The 20,027-nt window shown below is 41.0% G+C and overlaps 1 protein-coding gene across 3 annotated transcripts in view; it reads right to left on the bottom strand.

Moving 5' to 3' along the window:
• Positions 1 to 20,027, bottom strand: part of ALKBH3 (alkB homolog 3, alpha-ketoglutarate dependent dioxygenase) — a 39,470-nt gene that overhangs the window by 12,539 nt on the left and 6,904 nt on the right. For all 3 annotated transcript variants that reach the window (XM_043482245.1, XM_043482243.1, XM_043482244.1), the window contains exons 6-8: positions 15,633 to 15,736; positions 13,988 to 14,076; positions 5,046 to 5,255 (exon numbers count right to left, since the gene is read on the bottom strand). In XM_043482245.1, the coding sequence (XP_043338180.1) occupies positions 5,046 to 5,255; positions 13,988 to 14,076; positions 15,633 to 15,736 (403 nt within the window). The remainder of the gene's footprint in view (positions 1 to 5,045; positions 5,256 to 13,987; positions 14,077 to 15,632; positions 15,737 to 20,027) is intronic.

Below are 20,027 nucleotides of genomic sequence, written 5' to 3'. Positions count from 1 at the left end.
ATTTATAACAGCTTAAAAATTCATTGATTACTGCAACAACTTTCGTAGTGCCTTTCATGGGAAAACTTTCCTATTACTTCCATAAAGTTGCTACCAATTATCATCCCCATTTACAAAAATGGAATGAGTATAAATGAAGCAGATAAGTGCTTTTTACAGGCATCATAACAGAAACAGGAAACAAAACCTGATATTTTAAATTTCATTAGGGACTGTATTAAAAAGATGATGGTTATCAACAGTTCCTTTTGAGTAGTTCTTGTAATTTCTCAGGACAGATGCAGTAATCAGAAGACAACTAAGAAGTGTGGATGCCTGGAAGAGCAGTAGTGGGTGTGGCGGCTGAGGCGGCGGTCCGGTCGCCACTCCGCGAAACACTGCGCAGTCTAGTTAACCCAATTTTCAAATTTAAGCTAATAAGCTTATATTATTTTGGATTCCAATGTCCTCAATTCTTCTAAAACCCTGGCGAAAATATTGATATTTATGATCAAAGTGACCTTTTTATATTCCATTCTTCCCAGTAGTGTGTAAACAGGGAGGTACTAAGAACTCGAATGTACTGGGAACTCTCAACCTCTCCCATTACAAGTGGTTTTACAAACATCTCTTTTGGCATTATGAACAGAGTTCTCATTCTTCAGAAGGTGCTAGAGAAAGGAATGGTTGGAGAAATTTCCCAACTTGCCTCAACTCAATCATCTTGAGGTAGATAGAAGCCCCTCACATTTTCAAGATTCAGCTGATAAAGGACACTGCTTATGCAAGGGTAATTTTCTAGAAAACAAGGCTTTTGGCATCTAAACCTCCAGTGCATCACAAACTTCCTATTATCTAATACTCACCCCCCTCCCCAACTCAGCCATCACCGTTTCTATGGTAACCGACAGAGAAATAGCAGCCTGCCAAATGGCTTTTGTACTTCCTTTTCCAGCTTGTTTTTCAGTATAGAATTAAAGCTATACTGGGAAAGGAACCAGACTAATCTTTATAACAGGGACACGACGCAGTCTGAAAAGTACCACTGGGTTTGGGACACAAGCATAGAAAAGCTTTAATGAGCCCACCTTGGGAGAATAAAAGAGGTTCTTGGTTTCTTTAAAAAAACGTCTACAGAGGTATAGTTGGTAAGCTTTGTCTTAAGATAGTATATTCTGAGGTTGGCCAGAAGATAGATACAATGCTGTTCACTCAGGTTTAACCGAATTAACAAAAGAAGGGATGGGTGAATGAAGGAAAGGCTACTATGTCTCCAAGTAGCTTCTTATCATTAAAGGAAGTGGTAATTGACTATAAAATCAAAACAAATAAGCAGAAGTTGACAGACTTGGACAGGGAGATGAGGATCAAGGATTGACATCTTGGAGGAGTGAATGTTTAATCCTAGGGATGATGCATGCGCGAAGCCGGCTGAGCCAACTGCATGAATCAGAGGGACACTGGTGCTGAGGGAAACAAAGATCTCCTTACCATCTCAGCACAGAGAGAAATTGTTAGGGATGTAATGTGTGCGACTGGGGCAGCCTTCAGAAGATCAGCAGCTACAGAGAACTACTTAAGGTGCCAGACTGCAAGACAAACAGCTGCTGCAGGGGTGGGGGAGTTTGAAAGTTTAAAAAAAAAAAAAAAAGGCTAATTCTTTTTGAAAGTGGCCCCAAACTGCCTCAAATCTACATACTTAATCAAACACAGGAAATCTCATGATTCCTCTCTGTCAGCTTTAGATGAGAAACTTTGACTCAAGTCAAACAGGTATTACCTTCTTCTCCTCAGATTGGTTAAAACTAACTGGATTTTGAAAAAGATGCCCTCCCACAATCTCTAGCACACTCCAAATGTCTTTGACAGACATGAAAATTACAATCTTTAGTGGCATAGCGGGACAGGTTCCTAGGAGCTACAGAAAGTCAGACTCCTACAAATTCTACACAGAGGACTAACCTGAATTACATTTTTTATTTTATGCTTTTACCTTGAGTTATACGAATCATGAGTCATGTTCTCAAAGCTATCACCATAGTTAAGGAAGAAAAGTAGACAGATCTGCAATAACCATTTTCCTTTCAATCCTTTGGAAAAGGGATTATTATTCTAAGATAAAGATGATGTACTCTAAGATACATTCCCAAGGATGCCAACTCAGAGAAAGGCTTCTGTACTTCAAGTTTAGCTAGATTTGTGGAGCCCAAGATTTTTTAAATCTGTTAAAGAAACTTGAAGAAATTTTTCCAAAAGTTTAAACCTGGGTTTTGTTTACCCAAGAATGGAGTTTATAGGTTCTTGGGGCTGGGAAGTAATTTTAAAACTGTATTCACTAACTCATGATTATAATTTCAAATATATTAACCTTCAATTTCCCCATCTTAAACAGAAGTCAGAATTGAAGGAATATACAACTGCATCAAATTCAATCACAGTTAAGACTATGCCAGAAGCAAAACTTATTAATCAGTAACCTGATATACTGACACATTTGTATTTCTTCCCATATCTGTTTCCTTAGCCAACTCTGTTTCAAGATCTTAGACAAACTTTCTTACTTATCAGACATGTTTTTTCATCAAATCAGCTACTACAGTTATAGTGCAAATTCCCCTGCTATTGGCAGACAATTAAAGGGACTTAACCACATTTTCAGTGTTTCACGGCCTGTGCTTTCACTCTTGTTCATCAAAATAGACTCTAAGAAGCCTTGAGAAGACAAAGTTTCAGTAAGTGTGGTCAGTGTCCCTCTTAAGAGATTTCGTTCCAATTGGTTGCCCTCAGACACAATGCTATGTGGCAGTTACATTTTCTATCCACCCATTAACCTATAACATAACTGAATGGTATTTCCAAGAAATAATTCTTGATCGCCATGAATATGTTCTCATATGAGAATATGAAGACCTTCAGCTGCCTAGAGGGGAAAAAATAGAGGTATTCTGGGTACCAGAACACTGTTAATTCTTCAGTTCAGTTCAGTTGCTCAGTCATGTCTGACTCTTTGCGACCCCATGGACTGCAGCACGCCAGGCTTCCCTGTCCATCATCAACTCCCAGAACTTGCTCAAACTCATGTCCATTGAGTCAGTGATGCCATCCAGCCATCTCATTCTCTGTCACCCCCTTCTCCTCCCGCTTTCAATCTTTCCTAGCATCAGGGTCTTTTCAAATGAGTCAGCTCTTTGCATCAGGTGGCCAAAGTATTGGAGTTTCAGCTTCAACATCAGTCCTTTCAATGACTAATGCTTAACAGTTGGAAATTGCTTGTACAGTAAGACTAATTATCCTACAAAGCATGCTTTGGGAATTCTTAACCTTAAAATCTGGAAATAGGCCAAAAAATGTTTTTTAAAAAGGGTGATGGTGGTAGTGGCAAATGTACGTGTAGAGAAAAGCGATAACTGAATACTTAAACACTTGGCAACAAGGAAAGTAACTGCAATGAACCAGAGACTCAGCTTACACCAAAGATTATCCTGGATCCAACAGAGTTTGCTGTCCACTCAGAAAGCTGGAAGGATAACCCTGGAAGGGAGACAGAGCACTAACAGGGGCCAGATCATCAACTCCAGGAGGGGAAGGATGACTTCATCTCACTTACTCACGGCTATAATCCCAGCTCCTAAGACCAGGCCTGGCAAAAAGGTGGTGTTCCGCATGTCTGGCTTGAGGGTCTGAACTTTAAAATAAGACACGTGGTGTTTCTCTGCCATCCACACAACAGAAGACTTACCAAGGGGAGGATTGCGAACGTAGGATTTAACCAAGTGGAAGTCTGCATATAAAAGCTAACTGTACCTGAAAGGAACGTGGCAAAGGTTGGGGAGCCTGCTTCTTAGGCGGGTCTCCCTGGTACACTGAGACAGTGAAGGCTAGTCAGAGTGCTCAGGGAGCAAGTTCACTCAGGAAGTCACTGGCAACTGACCACACCCCCACCCCGCCAACACAGACCAAAGCTTCTGTGTAAACAAGAGCAAATACAGCCCTGTCAACAGAAGATATGCCAAGGAAAGGTGCTTAATGGAGTAAGTGCAAAACAACACAATATGCTTCAAAATCCCATGTTTGGAAACCCAAATACATGTCTGGAAAACAGCCCAAGAAGTATATCTGATGAAGAACAGACACAAGCACTGACTGCCTGACAATTATGTGGTCTGGATTAGGTCATACTCAAAACACAGCCCTGTAGGCCGTCCACACTGACTGCGTCTGGTTTAATGTTATAAGCTCAATGATTGGGAACCTTGGTTTAAAAAATACACCCACCCGCAAATCCTGGAAATAAGATAATTTGGTAGAGGTTTGCTCTTTTCTTAGAGTTCCTACTATCTTTCTATCTACTTTAGTCCTAAAGTTCTACACTTGTTGATTTAAAAAACACACACACACACACAGAGCCCTCATACTCCTCCAGTGTCTTATAATATATAGGTAAGAGCTGGGCTGGACAACTGAAGTTATTCTACAGTTTAGTCACTGCTTGTCTGGTCATCTGGCTGGAACTTCCTCTCTGAAGGAGTACCATCCATCTGGACTTCAGGAACCGGCTAAGAAGGAATGGGGATGCCTGTGGTACTTCTTTTCAAAGAAGACAGGCAACACTGCCATGAAGGACACTTACTTACAGGCTCCTGAAGAAGGGCATCTTCCCTGAGCCTCCTTCCTTTCCCTTCTTACCCCTACTCACTAGAGTCGTCCCTTTGTGAGCCCTCTTTCCTAGCATTTATCGTAATTCCAGTTACTTGAGTAATGAGTAATGTCTGTCTACCCCCATTTCCATGAGGACGGGGACCGTGTCTGTCCTTTCCACCAATGGAAATAAGCCTTTGACACCTGGCACACGGCAGGCAATTTCTGTTGCAGAAATGAACAAATGGCTTCTGTGGAAGTCAAAAGTTATCCACAGGATATAACCCATCAGTTGAAAACATTTCGTCAACCAGACACACACTCCAATCCCCTAAATCTGAGAGTAGGAGCCTTTTAGGAGCCCAGTTTTTTTCCCACAGATTATTACATGGCAGGAGGAACATAAAATAAACAAACAGACCACTCACTGGTGGGGGCTTCCTTCTCATCTCAAACACACGTGTGGCACCAAAACTGAGAGAAGCAATGATGGGGCACCTCCCCAGTGAAGGTTCGTCATCGCTGTGCCAGTCCACGCTGTCCTTCTCGCTCCGGTAAAGATTGCAGAGCAAGGAGTTGAAGGTGTGGCCAGTGTTCTCTTCAACTTGGTTCTTCAGCGTGAGCAGCACAGGATGCCACTGCAATCAACAGGTCAAGAGAAGGGGCAGAGACAGCTCACATGAGAACAAGGTGGCAGTCACAGGGAAAACAGGAAGTGCAAAGTCAGTCATGCTATAAACAGGGGCTTGGAATAAGCAAACCATCTGAAATGTAATAAGCATAACGCCAGAAGAGAAGGTGCATTCTCGCCCGTTATGTCTATTCTGAAGCAAGCTGGCCTCTGCAATTTTATTAAGGTGCTAAATTTGGTGTAGCCATGTCATGAAGACCAGACCTACCCTCCCATCTCATCCTCTCCATGTTAAATATATGACCCTCCCGAGAAGTAACTGTCAGTACACTCTGGGCGGTGGCCTCAGTAAGGCATGGAGGTGGCATGTGGAGCAGGAAGCTTGCTTTGTCACCACGGCTGATGGGCCGTCAGGAGTTGGCAGATAAAGACTGAAGTCTGAGGGTGAAGCAGCTCTTCTTCGGGGTGGCCCTCTGTTCCATTTCTGTGCTGTGCTGTGCTTAGTCACTCAGTTGTGTCTGACTCTTTGCGACCCCAGGGACTGTAGCCCATCAGGCTCCTCTGTCCATGGGGATTTCTCCAGGCAAGAATACTGGAGTGGGTTGCCATGCCCTCTTCCAGGGGATCTTCCAGACCCAGGGATCGAACCCAGGTCTCCTGCATTGCAGGCGGATTCTTTACTGTCTGACCCACCAGGATGCAATTCCCATTTAATCACAAATGGCAAAATTGCTCTTTGAAAAGGATATTTAGTATTTCCAGAGTGGCAAACTTCCTAAGACCAGAACCCAGAGGGGAAAAACATTCTACAGAATGGAGTCATGAAATGTCTGTGAACTACAAAAGATTTAAACAGTCCACAGCCCTGCCTCCTGAGCACCGAGTTCACATTCGTAGTTTATATTCAGAACTCACCATCTCGCCATATGTGCTTTAGGAACCTTAGGTTGTACTAGGGAGCTACAATCAGCGTAGCTCTTATGGTTCTGGTTAGAATTCTGTATGTTTTGCCTCCCAAGAAACCTCAAGTGCTTTACAGAAGCTTCCTGTAGGACAGGGTTTCTCACTCCACTACCAAAGACGATTGAGGAGGGAACTCCCTGGCGGTCCAGAGGTTAGGACTCAGCACGTTCACAACTGAGGGCCTGGGTTCAACCCTTCTTTGGGGAACTAAGATGCTGCAAGCTATTCAGCACAGCCAAAAAAAATTACTGAGGACCCCAAACAACTTCTATGATAGCTACCATATTAAAAATTAAAACTAAAAAATTTTTAATTTTTGGTTAATTCATTTAAAAAATAACAACTCCATTATATGCTAAACCAAGTAGTAGCTTTTTTCCAATACAAAAAAATTAGTGAGAAGAGTGGCACTGTTTTGCAAATCTCTTCAATGTCTGATTTAACAGAAGAGAGTTGGTTCTAATATCTGCGTCTGTATTCAATCTGTTTAAAATGTTTTTGTTGACACATACAAAGAAAACTGCCTTCACACAGAGATGTAGTTGGAAAAAGGAAGAAAAAGCCTTTTCAAATAACTGATATTCTTTGCTATTACACCAAAACTCAACTGTACTGATTTCTTAAAGGTTAGAGCCAATGTGGAATCTGAAACTACATCAACACACTTTTTATATTATTACATCTAAATCCATTGGTCCAACTTGCACTTTGAATGAATCTTTTAATCTTGCATGATTCTGTAACATCAAGCACTGGTCATTTGGAAAATACTGGCTCACTGAGTTATGCAGACCCTCTTACTACTGACATATTTCATTATATACCATAAAAAAATCACCTCCATTAATATTGCCACTGATCTCTTCAGAAAAAGCTAAGTAATGGGAAGAGGTCAGGCTCAAGGTGAAGGATATGGGTTTTTCCAGAATTTCTAACATTTCCTTGAAACCTCAACTTTTATCAGTATCACACTTCTATTAAATCCTGTCCATTGTTTTCCTAGAAGTGACACTTCATTCACTTATGAGAAAATGTCTGCTGAGTTCTCAAGTCTAAGTAGTGTGTGTGCCAGTGGCTCTTCCAAGTAAAATGGTCCAGGATGAAAGTAGCTAGTTCAGCTTATACTTTAAACAATCACACACAACCATCATAAATCATTTGTAGCAGGAATGCCTTATACACACTTTCCATTTCATGAAACAATTTTAAAAGATCAAGATTTAATACAACTAATAATACTTATCGCTTCATCAAAGGACACCCTTGAATGAAACCATCATTTTTTTTTTTTTACTCGAAGTGCATGTGGTAAAGAAAACAATGATTACTAGTACAGTTCGGTGGCGATGCCTTGATTAATACTAAGGCACCAACAATTTTAGTCACCATTGTTTTTGTCTAGTGCAAACTCAACACAGTGAAAAATGTCACCTAGTCTTAGTAATCTCATAAAAATAATTTTGACCCTGTGGATTCCCAGAAAGAATTTTGTGGACTTCCTCCAGGGATCCACAGATTCTACTTTAAGGACTGCCACTCGGGTTTCCCTGGTGGCTCAGTGGTCAAGAATCTGCCTGCCAATGTAGGGGATGTGGGTTCGACCCCTGGTCCGGGACGATCCCACAGGCTGCAGAACAGCTAGGCCCATGTGCCACAAGCTACTGCAACTACTGAGCCCAACTGCCACAACTACTGAAGCCCATGCACCCTAGAGCCGAGATCTGCAACGAGAAGCCGTCACAATGAGAAGCCTGTGCACTGCAACTAGAGACAGGCCCCCACTCTCTCTGCAACTAGAAAGCCTGCGCAGCAACACAGACCCAGCACAACCAAAAATAAATAAATTTTTTAAATTATTAAAAAAAAAAAAAGAACTGCCACTTTAGAGAACCCCTTCAGAGTCCATGTTCTCTGTCTGGAAGTGAAGAAATGTACGCTCAGCAAAGGAAAGCACAATATCATTCTTAGGTATATACCATGACTATCACCAGGTAAAACTTCCAGGGAGCACATGTGGGAATCAGCTTCACTGTCTCGTGGAAATCGTGTTAAAAGCTGGCCTTCCTTGTTACGGATGTGGCATTACATTCTTAGCAGAGGATTTTGTTTATGTTACTGAAGTGACACTGGTTTATAACATCATATTTCCACCATGCACATGCGTGTGTGCTCAGTTACTCAGTCGTGTCTGACTCTTTGTGACCCCATGGACTGTAGCCCACCAGGCTTCTCTGTCCATGGGATTCTCCATGCAAGGATACTGGAGTGGGTTGCCATTTCCTTCTCCAACTATATAGCATGTTCACTTCCACCAAAAATTCAGTTTCCATCCATCACCACACAGTTGACCTCCTTCCTCTGTTGTGCCCTCCATTCTGTCCCTTCCCCCTTGGTAACCACTACTGTGCTCCTTGTACCTACATGTTTGGTTTGCTCATTTATATTATTGATTTTTTATATTCCACACATTAATAAAATCATACAGAATCTGTCCCTCTCCACCTGACTTATTTAACATAATATCCTCAAAGTCCATCCATGGTCTCACAAAAGGTAAGATTTCATCTTTTTTTAAATGGCTGAGTAGTAGTCCATTTATAAATATAAGAGAGTTGGACCATGAAGAAGGTTGAGCACCAAACAATTGATGCTTTCAAATTGTGGTGCTGGAGAAGACTCTGTAAAGTCCCCTGGACTGCAAGGAGATCAAACCAGTCCATCCTAAACGAAATCAGCCCTGAATATTCATTGAAAGGACTGATGCTAAAGCTGAAGCTCCAATATTTTGGCCACCTGATTTGAAGAGACAACTCGTTGGAAAAGACCCTGATGCTGGGAAAGAATGAAGGCAAAAGGAGGAGAGGGCGGTAGGGGATGAGGTGGTTAGACAGCATCACCAACTCAATGGATATGAACTTGAGCAAACTCTTGGAGGTAGTGGAGGATAGGGAAGCCTGGTGTGCTGCAGTCCATGGGGTTGCAAAGAGTTGGACAAAATTTAGTGACTGAACAACAATATATATACAGATACACACACACACACATCACATCTTCTTTATCCATTCATCTGTTGATGGGCACTTAGGTTGCTGCCATATCTTGGCTATTGTGAATAACACTGTGATGAACACAGGGTGCACATGTATTTTCAAATTAGTGTTTTCATATTCTTTGGATAAATAACCAGAAGTGGGATAGCTGGATCATATGATATTTTAATTTTTTGAGATATTTCCATAATGGCTGCACCAGTTAAATTCCCATTAACAGGGAATGGCAGCTCTCTTTTCTCCATATCCTCACCAGCACTTGTTATTTCTTACCTTTTAGATAACAGCTGTTCTAGCAGATATGAGGTGATGATATCTTACTATGGTTTTGATTTGCACTTCCCTAATTAGTGATGCTGAGCATCTTATCACATGCCTATTGTTCATTTGTCCTGGAGAAGGAAATTGCAACCCACTCTAGTATTCTTGCCTGGAGAATCCCATGGACAGAGAAGTCTGGCAGGCTACAGTCTACGGGGTCACAAGAGTCAGACACGACTTAGCGACTAAACCACCAACACCACCACCATTGTCCATCTGTATGTCTTCTTTGGAAAAATATCTATTCAGCTCCTCTAAGGCAGATGATTTTAAAAAATAAACTGCAATAACAACAAACAAAACTTAGTCATTAAATTTATTTAAATGTCATTAAATGTTATTAAACTAACCTACATTCAAGAGTGAAATTCCATAATAATGTTATCAAGCTGTATTTCCTATTTATTTTATGGCTTTAAGCTATCTTTAACCTGTATGTGGGTCAAGGAGTAACAGTTAGAACCTTACATGGAACAACTGCCTGGTTTGAAATTGGGAAAGGAGTACGACAAGGCTGTATGTTGTCACTGTCTATTTAACTTACATGCAGAGCACATCATGTGAAATGCCGGGCTGGATGAAGCTCAAGCTGGAATCAAGATTGCTGGGAGAAATATTAACAACCTCAGATATGTAGATGATATCTCTCTAATGGCAGAAGGTAAAGAGGAACTAAAGAGACTCTTGACGAAAGTGAAAGAAGAGAGTGAAAAAGCTGGCTTAAAACTCAACATTCAAAAAACTAAGATCGTGGCATCTGGTCCCATCACTTCATGGCAAATAGAAGAAAAAGTGGAAGCAGTGACAGATTTTCTCTTCTTGGACTCCAAAATCACTAGATGGTAACTGCAGCCATGAAACTGGAAGACACTTGCTTCTTGGAAGGAAGGCTATGACAAACCTAGACAGTGTATTAACTTTGCTGACAAACGTCCGTACAGTCAAAGCTATGGTTTTTCCAGTAGTCACATATGGATGTGAAAGTTGGACCATAAAGAAGATTGAATGCCAAAGAATTGATGCTTTCAAACTGTGGTGCTGGAGAAGATTCTTGAAAGTCCCTTGGATTGCAAGGAGATCAAACCAGTCAATTCTAAGGGAAATCAAACCTGAATACTCATTGGAAGGACAGATGCTGAAGCAGAAGCTACATTATTTTGGCCACTTGATGTGAACAGCTGACTCACTGGAAAAGACCCTGATACGGGGGAAGTCATTAGAACGCATTAAGCATAGGCAAGGATATTTAGTTCTTTCTCAAGGGCTATAGATAACCGTTTAGTCCCTAAGTCATATCTGACTCTTTTTGTGACCCCATGAACTGTAGCCCACCAAGCTCCTCTGTCCATGGGATTCTTCAGGCAAGAATACAACAGTGGGTTGCCATTTCCCTCTCCAGGGCATCTTCCTAACCCAGGGATTGAACCTGTGTATCTTAAGTCTCCTGCATTGGCAGGCCATTCTTTACCACTAGGACTCCCTGGGAAGCTCGATACTGGGAAAGACAGAAGGCAAAAGGAGAAGAGGGCAGCAGAAGATGAGATGGTTGGACAGCATCACTGATTCAATGGACATGAACTTGGGTGAACTCTGGGAGGTGGTGAGGGACAGGGAGGTCTAGCATGCTGCAGTCCGTGTGGTCGCAAAGAATCGGCCATGACTGAACAACAACAAGAAGAAGCTTATCTTCGTGGGGATAAAGATCAGATGCTAGAATCATACACTTAACAAGAAACACAAGAACGTAAAGGAGGATGATAGCTTTTCGGCAATGTAACTGAGAAACTAATTAGCACTTCCTTGACTTGCTTAGGGACTGAACTAACACCAAGTTTGCATTATGTTTCTAAGTGAATATATTTTTTTTATTGGTTATTTTTGGTGGTGAAGTAAGTAGAAAAGGAGAAAACAAGGAATAATGAACTAGGGGATTAATTTAGACTTTCCAACCAATACTCTATATACAGATCCCGCAGAACTGAAAGTCTAAATTAAAACCCAACGTCTTCTCAATGTTCAGTGAAGACATTCTATCCTTAAAAGACATTTGAGGAAAAGAGTATGAGAAGATACAAGGACCTATTTGGTGGACTTCAAACAGTGTTTTGCAGACACCCAGGTGCCACAGAGATGCCTCTGGGACCACAGGAGGTGAAAGGAGCGGTCAAGCTCGTGGGACTACCAGTCAGTGAGGGCACTCTTTTATTTCCATACAGTGGATTCATATAACATTTAGCTTGAAAAAAACACTAAAAGGGACTTCCCTGGAGGTCCAGTGGTTAAGAATCCACCTTCCAGTGTAGGGAACACAGGTTTGATCCCTGGTTGGGGAATAATATCCCACATGCTGCAGGGCAACTAGCGAGCCCGCAAGCAGCAACTGCTGATCCCATGCGCTCTAGAAGCCACCCACTCATGCTCCACAATGACAGAAGCCCGCAAGTCGCAACTAGAGAAGCCCCCCCGTGCTGCAACTAGAGAAAGCCTGCGTGCCGCAATGAAAACCCAGTGCAGCCAAATAAAAGACTAAAAGATGTTTAAGTACCTATGACTGAACCTCCTCCTGTGCTATGGAATACTAAGCTTGAGGTAAAAACAACTTTAAAATTAAACTAATATCCCCAACACATATATACACATTAGGGAATCTTCCCTTAAAAAATCTGAGAAAGGGATGTCTGTTTTGATTTTGTTCCAGATGGTATACAAATTAAATCTATTAGCAATAAATACAAAGTTATGAGCCAGTCAAATTCAAATTAAAGAATTCTAATATGACAATCTTATGATAATGGAATATGTTAATAATATAGCAAAATTAAATGTAGTATATGAATAACTGATTTTATATAAAAATAAATTCTCTTTATATATTTGCCTAAAAAGAAAAAAAAGACTGAAACCAAAACATCAGATGGAAGTGTTATCCAAAATTTTAATATTCTTCATATTTTTCTGTAGTTTCTAAAGTTTCAATAATAAACACGTATTACTTACGACATAAGAAAAGGGTTGTCATTCAAACAATTCTTTTGAAGAGTTGTCAAAATGTCCTCAAGCATAGTTGGTCAGTCTATCTCAGCAGACCTTACATGTCTTACGTTTAACCTAAAGCAGTGGTTCTCAAGCAAGGTCAATTTGGAACCCCAACAGATGTTTAGCAATATCCAGAGTCATTTTTGGTTGCCTTGACTTGGTAAGGGGTGCCTCTGGCATCTAGGGGGCAGAAGTCACAGATACCGCTAAACATCCTACAATGCACACGACAACCTAACAACAAAGAATTATTGTGCTTGAAATGTCAGTGATACCAAGGTTGAGAAATCCTGTTCTGAAAGATTAGCTAGAATGAAAGAACTTCTTTCCCACAGGCTATTTAATCCTCAACTTCTCTGCTGTAACTGTTGATAAGAAGATACACTAATTCTGACAGAAACATGGCCAGCAGTTTATGCTGAACTGGCCTAGTTCAATTCTCTTCATGTTTCCAAGTCAATTTCAGATATAAAGGGGGTCTCTGTACTTCCCCGGGTTACATTCTAAATGCAGCTTTAGAAACCAGAGCACCCATCTATCTCTTCATGTGAAAAAGTCATGTTCCCTTCAGTCAATATTTGACCCCCAAACATTTTAGTAAAATGCTAGTTTATGATAAGAAATTACTAGGAGTTCTAAATGTGTCACATTTCTCTTTATTCCAATGCCATAAGCAAAAACTCCATTTTCTTCAAAGTCTTCAAAAAAAAAAAAAAACCACAAAAGCCATATTATTATTTGCCAAAGGCAAGATTCCAGGGACTAAACAGAGAGCTGTTTCTTGGATCTTAATTCCATCATCTGGATAAGCTTAATTTATATATTAGAATCTCTTTATCTTTCATGGACATTTTTAAAAACACAAGATGCAGTAGAGACAAGCCAAAGCAATGATAAGTATGAGAACTGCAGCCACAGAATGAATACAAAGTCAACAAGAAAAGCAACAGATTTTTCTCACAAATGGCAAAAGAGCCTGAGACGTGGAAAGAAACATTCTGACCTCACTGGTCAGTCGTAAAGATGTGGAACCACAGCAAATATGTACCAGGAGATACACAAAGGGCTATGGCAGAAAAGCTTGGGGAAGCGGGAGATTAGGAAAAGAAATGATTCATTTCTCTGAAATCCTTGCGTCTGGTTCTAGTTTACTCTAGTTCCAGTTTTTTTTCTCATCCTCTGACTTCATCTGTGGATCAAAAGCACATCAACGGTGATATGCACAAAGACTCAGTGTTGGAACTCGGAGGGTTTTTTGAACTAGGAACCATCACGCAGCTCCGCAAGGTCATTTATTGTTATTTTACAGTACTCTGCAGTCACAGTATATCGTCTATAAAAGCATACCAATAACAACATTCCAACATACGTGAGGATTGGGTTCCATAGTGATTCTTGAGTAAGTGTAAGGAAGTTCTCCATACCATGCTGTAAGCCTTGGTTGCTGGTAAGTTACATCTAAGAAAGAAAATACAGGGCCTTTGAAAGGGTTCAATGTTACTTTAGGCGTACCTACCGAGGGCCAACACCCTGCCTAGTAATGTATAAGGAGCTATGAGAAATACAAAGGAAGAGGCAGGACGGGCGCCCACCCAAGGTTCCACCTTCATAAAGGGCACGGGACATCAGGAGTGGAACGGCGACAGCTAAAAGGATGGCAAGTGAAGGTATATCGGCAGAACCAGTATGGGTGAAGCTCTGGGGTGAGAATGTGTTTAACCTATTTGTGTCAGTGGTGACACAAACAAGAGTGAAGGAGTCACACCGCAGGACAGAAGGATTCACATTAGAGAGGGTCTAAGATGCAGGACATGGAGTCCGAACCCTTGCAGGTAGGAAATTGTGGCATGAACGTCCATATAGGAAACAAAACCAACGTTCGCCCATGTGCCACCACTATCTAAGCGCTTTTGATTCCAAATAAAGAAAAAGGTGTTCTGACCCACCACAGCACACAGTTAATTTTAGTCAGAAGTTTTTGATGTCCACTTTATAATTAGAGAAGGAGCTACCCGCAGATCTGCTATTTTCCCTACAACTGACTTCAACCACTACAACAATAACAATAATAATAAAAGCAGTTAACATTCACTGAAGGCTTACTATGTACCAAGCATTCTGTTAAGTACATAGCAGGCACTGTCTCATTTAATTATCACAACAACCTTGCAAGATAGGTATTATTATTAGCTCTATTTACTTGATCAGAAAAATTAAGAATCAGAAAATTACTTAACTATCACTTGTCTAAAATAAACAATCACTTTGAAAGAGCCAGCAATTGAAGCCAAGTCTGCCACCAAAAAGCCTGCTGTAGAAACTTCTGGGGATCGGACGGCTGCCCTGAAAGAGCTGACTCTCCTTCTGATGCCTGTTGCAAAAGTGGTGCCAGTATACTTTGCCTCTTTCTCCACAGAAAATTTAAAATCACTCAGCGTGCCAGGAAAAAAGACTCTATGTGGAGCATCGCCGCCCCCCAGTGACCGCCTCTGGAACAGCAGGCTCTGCTGCTCGTGCAGAACCCGCTCCGAGTCAGGTGATCTTGACAAGCTCAGGAGAATACTACAAATGTTGAAGCTAAAGGACACTTCTAGTGAAACTAGAGTGAGAATAAAAAGACGATAAAAATAATATATGCCAATCAGAATCAGAAAAAAACAAGTTCTGGAAGCTTCTATGAAGAAAGAGGGACGCTGGCACCATCTGAAGTAAGGAATAGTGATCAAACACTAAGGGAGAAAAGCACGTCAACCACAGCTCAGCCAAACCAAACCTCCTTCCTCTCCTGGAAAGCCTACCTTCTGCCATACACTGAGAACCACGTGCTGGTTCTTCTGCGAGGAACACTCTTCTCTGTCCCCTTTGGCGAATTCCTGCCTATCCTTACGGTTCCAGTTAGGCTTTGAAAATCTCTGCCTAAGTCTGGCTGCGATACTAAGAAGCAAGGGTACTGGAAACCAATCTGGAAAGGAGGGCCAAACATCAACAACAGTGATCTCAAGATATCCACTTACCGTCTCTGATGCCGGTCCTCTGTTTCCAGGGAACATCCCGACAAAGCTGTTCAAACACCAAGTCGGCCTCTTTCAAGTCAATAAAGCCAGGACATAAACACACCCTGGATGCAGAAAGAACAGTTACTAACTAAAGAACACAGAAGATGGGGTAGACACCAACCATTAGCGGAGTAAATTAATCTGGACGATGCTTCCTTTGGTGGGGTAGATGAAATCAACTTGCCACACCTCCAGAGGGTGGTTATCACCCAGATCATGACGCTCCAGATGAAAAATCAACCTCTGCCAAGTTAAGACAGGCAATAAAACAGGCAATGAAGGATAAGGAGGTACATGATGGCTTTCACAGACATGGTTCAAATACTACCGCAGCACTGCTGGGCTGTGAAAACTTGGACAAGTTACTTAACCTCTCTGAACCTTGGCTTTTCTCATCTGTAACACAAAGATGATCTCGACCTGATAGCATCTGTGAAAAGGAGAATAATAAAATGCTTGGCCCTGTGCTACTTTAACAATTGATAGTCTTCCAAGACCATGCCAGTGGTAGGGAAATCAATCATTTACAACTGCAACAAACTAAAGATATTCAAATGAGGATTTTTTTTTCTCTCTGAATACACACTTATTTCAACAATGCCAAGTCAGCTCAGAATTGTTTTGGATATCTCTTCTCTCTCTCTTTAACTGAGGTATAACTGAGGTATAGTCTAATATACTATAAAATTCAACTTAGGGTAACGTCTTCAAGGTTTTTTTCATGTTGTAGCACATTATCAAAACAACACTTCCTTTTATGGTGGAATAAAATATTTCATTATATAGATATAACACCTTTTGTTTGTCCGTTCACCAACTGGTGGAGATTTGAGTTGTTTCTACTTTTGTCTATTTTGAATGTTGCTATGAACCTTCACACACAAGTTTTTGTGTGGATGTATGTTTTCATTTCTCTTGAATAAGACATCTAAGCGTGAAACTGCTGGGTCATATGATAAAGGTATACAAAACCACCGAACTTTTTTCTAAGTGGATTGTACTATTTTATATCCCACCAGGAATACAGGAAGGCTCTAGTTTTTCCACATTCTTTCTTATAACAATACTTATTACTGTCTTTTTGATTGTGGAAATTCTAGTGAATATAAAGTGGTATATCATTGTGGTTTTGATTTCAATGTCCCTAATGCACTATTTCATTTTAACAATGCATTTGGATTTCGGGATAACTTTCTCAAGAAATGTTCTGAAAGACATGGAACATGCTCTTCAACAGCCTTGCTGGTAATGTATTTTCCCTCTCTGAAGGTACGTTTGATTTTTTTTTTAACAGTTTAACAAGGAGTTTATTAATTGTAACCAGCTGAACAGTTTAAAATGTTTGATCTGAATCATTATTTTTTCCAGTTACACTAAGACATAGTGGACACACAGCACTATACACGTTTTCAGCGTAAGGCACAATAATCTGGCTCACACACACACACACACTGTGAGCTGATATCTCGAAAGAGCCGAAGCTCACCTGAGGCCACACCAGGTTAACAGTGAATGTGACAAAAGGACGCAACTGGTTTTCTTGTGTGACGACTAAACTTGCTCTAAAAGGGAAGCTCTGAAAACGGAACTTCTGAAAAGGGTTGTAACAATGGCAGTGCCACTGGACTAACTACAGAGACTTCCAAATCCAAAAGCAGCTCTTTCCAGACAATTCACTTAGATATATAAATTCTGATTTACTTAAACGTCTCATTGATTTACAGTAACACGCACTAAGGTGATGCTTTCAAAATGAAACAATGACTACTGCCTAACATATCCTAAATCACATATGCTTTAATGTTACTGAAATCTACCTTTATATAGCAATACAATATAACAACATATATTATATATAATAATGCATGATCAACATAATAATACATGCAATAATAAACAATCCCCTTCATGGATCACAGTCTTGTCATGGTGAAGGGGCTTGTGTAACTCAATGAAGCGATAAGCCATGCTGCGCAGGGCCACCCAAGACAGATGGGACACAGTGAAGGGTTGTAACGAAACACGGTACACTGAAGAAGGAAACAGCAACCCACCCCAGTGTTCTTGCTGCAAGAACCCAATGAACAGTATGAAGAGACAAAAAGATATGACACTGGAAGATGAGCCCCCTCCCCCCACCCAGGTCTGAAGGTATCCAATATGCTACTGGAGAAAAGCAGAGGGCAATTACTAATAGCTCCAGATAGAATGAAGTGGTTGGGCAAAAGCAGAAATGTCGCTCAGTTGCGGATGTGCCTGGTGGGGAAAGTAAAGTCCAATGCTGTAAAGAATGGTATTTCATAGGAACTTGGAATGTTAGATCCATGAATCAAGGTAAACTGGACATGGTCAAGCTGGAGATGGTAAGACTGAACACTGACATCTTATGGATCAGTGAACTAAAATGAATTAAATTCATGAACAGGTGAATTTAGTTCAGATGACCATTAATTACATCTACTACTGAGGACAAGAATCCTTTAGAAGTGGACTAGCCCTCACAGTCAACAGAAGAGTCCAAAATGCAGTGCAACCTCAAAAATGACAGAATGATCTTGGTTCATTTCCAAGGCAAACCATTCAACAATTCAGTAATCCAAGTCTATGCCCCAACAACTGATGCTGAAGAAGCTGAAGTTGACTGGTTCTATGAAGACCTACAACACGTTCTAGAACACACAAAAAAAACAGATGTTCTTTTCATCATAAGGGATTGAAATGCAAATGTAGAGAGTCAAGAAATACCCAAAAGTGGAAGTGAAAGTCACTCAGTTGTGTCCAACTTTTTGTGACCCTGTGGACTATACAGTCCATGGAATCCTCCAGGCCAGAATACTGAAGTGAGCAGTCTTTCCCTTCTCCAGGGGATCTTCCCAACCCAGGGATCAAACCCAGGTCTCCCACATTGCAGGCAGATTCTTTATCAGCTGAGCCACAAGGGAAGCCCAAGAATACTGGAGTGGGTAGTCTATCCCTTGTCCAGCGGATCTTCCCAACCCAGGAATCAAACCAGGGTCTCCTGCATTGCAGGCGGATTCTTTACCAGCTGAGCTACCAGGGAAGCCCACAAAAAATACCCAAAATAACAGGCAAGTTTGGCCTTAAGAGTACAAAATGAAGCAGGGCAAACACTAATAGTTTTGTCAAGAGAACATGCTGGTCATAGCAAACACCCTTTTCTAACAACCCAAAAGATGACTTTACATATGGATCTCACCAGATGGTCAAAACTGAAATCAGATTATGTTCTTTACAGCTCAAGATGGAGAAACTCTATACAGTTAGCAAAAACAAGACCTGGAGCTGACTGTGGCTCAGATCATGAGCTCTGTATTGCAAAATTCAGGCTTAAATTGAAGAAAGTAATGAAAACCAGTAGACCATTCAGGTATGACCTAAGTCAAACCCCTTATGATTGACAAATAGATTCAAGGCATTAGATCTGGTAGACAGAGTGCTTGCAGAGCTACAGACACTATATAGGAGGTGGTGACCAAAATCATTCCAAAGAAAAAGAAATGCAAGGAGGCAGTGGTTGTCTGAGGAGGTTTTACAAAGAGCTGAGCAAAGAAGAGAAGTGAAAGGCAAGGGAGAAAGGGGAAGACACACCCAACTGAATGCAGAGTTCCAGAGAATAGCAAGGAGAGATAAGAAGGCCTTCTTCAATGAACAAGGCAAAGAAATAGAGGAAAACAATAGAATGGCAAAGACTAGAGATCTCTTCAGGAAAATTGGAGATACCAAGGGAACATTTCACACAAGGATGGGCACAGGAAAAGGACACAAACAGGAAGGATCTAACAGAAGCAGCAGAGATTAACAAGAGGTGGCAAGAACACACAGAACTATACAAAATGGTCTTAATGACTGGGATAACCATGACGGTGTGGTCATTCACCTAGAGCCAGACATCCTGGAATGTGAAGGCAAGTGGGCCTTAGGAAGCATTACTGCAAACAAAGCTAGTGGAGGTGATGGAATTCCAGCTGAGCCACTTAAAATCCTAAAAGATGATGCTGTTAAAGTGCTGCACTCAATATGTCAGAAAATTTGGAAAACTCAGGACTGGACTGGAAAAGGTCAGTTTTCATTCCAATCCCAAAGAAGGGCAATGTCAAAGAATGTTCAAACTATCATACAACTGCACGCATTTCACATGATAACATTATATTCAAAATCTTTCAAGTAGGCTTCAGCAATATATGAACTGAGAACGTCCAGATGTACAAGCTGGGTCTAGAAGATGCAGAGGAACCAGAGATCAAACTGCCAGCATTTGCTGGATCATGGAGAAAGCAAGGGAATTCGAGAAAAATATCTACCTCTGCTTCATTGACTATGCTAAAACCTGTG

This window comes from Cervus canadensis, chromosome 11 (genome assembly GCF_019320065.1).
Source record: "Cervus canadensis isolate Bull #8, Minnesota chromosome 11, ASM1932006v1, whole genome shotgun sequence".
NCBI lineage: Eukaryota > Metazoa > Chordata > Mammalia > Artiodactyla > Cervidae > Cervus > Cervus canadensis.
This window is presented reverse-complemented; position numbering and strand designations above follow the sequence as displayed.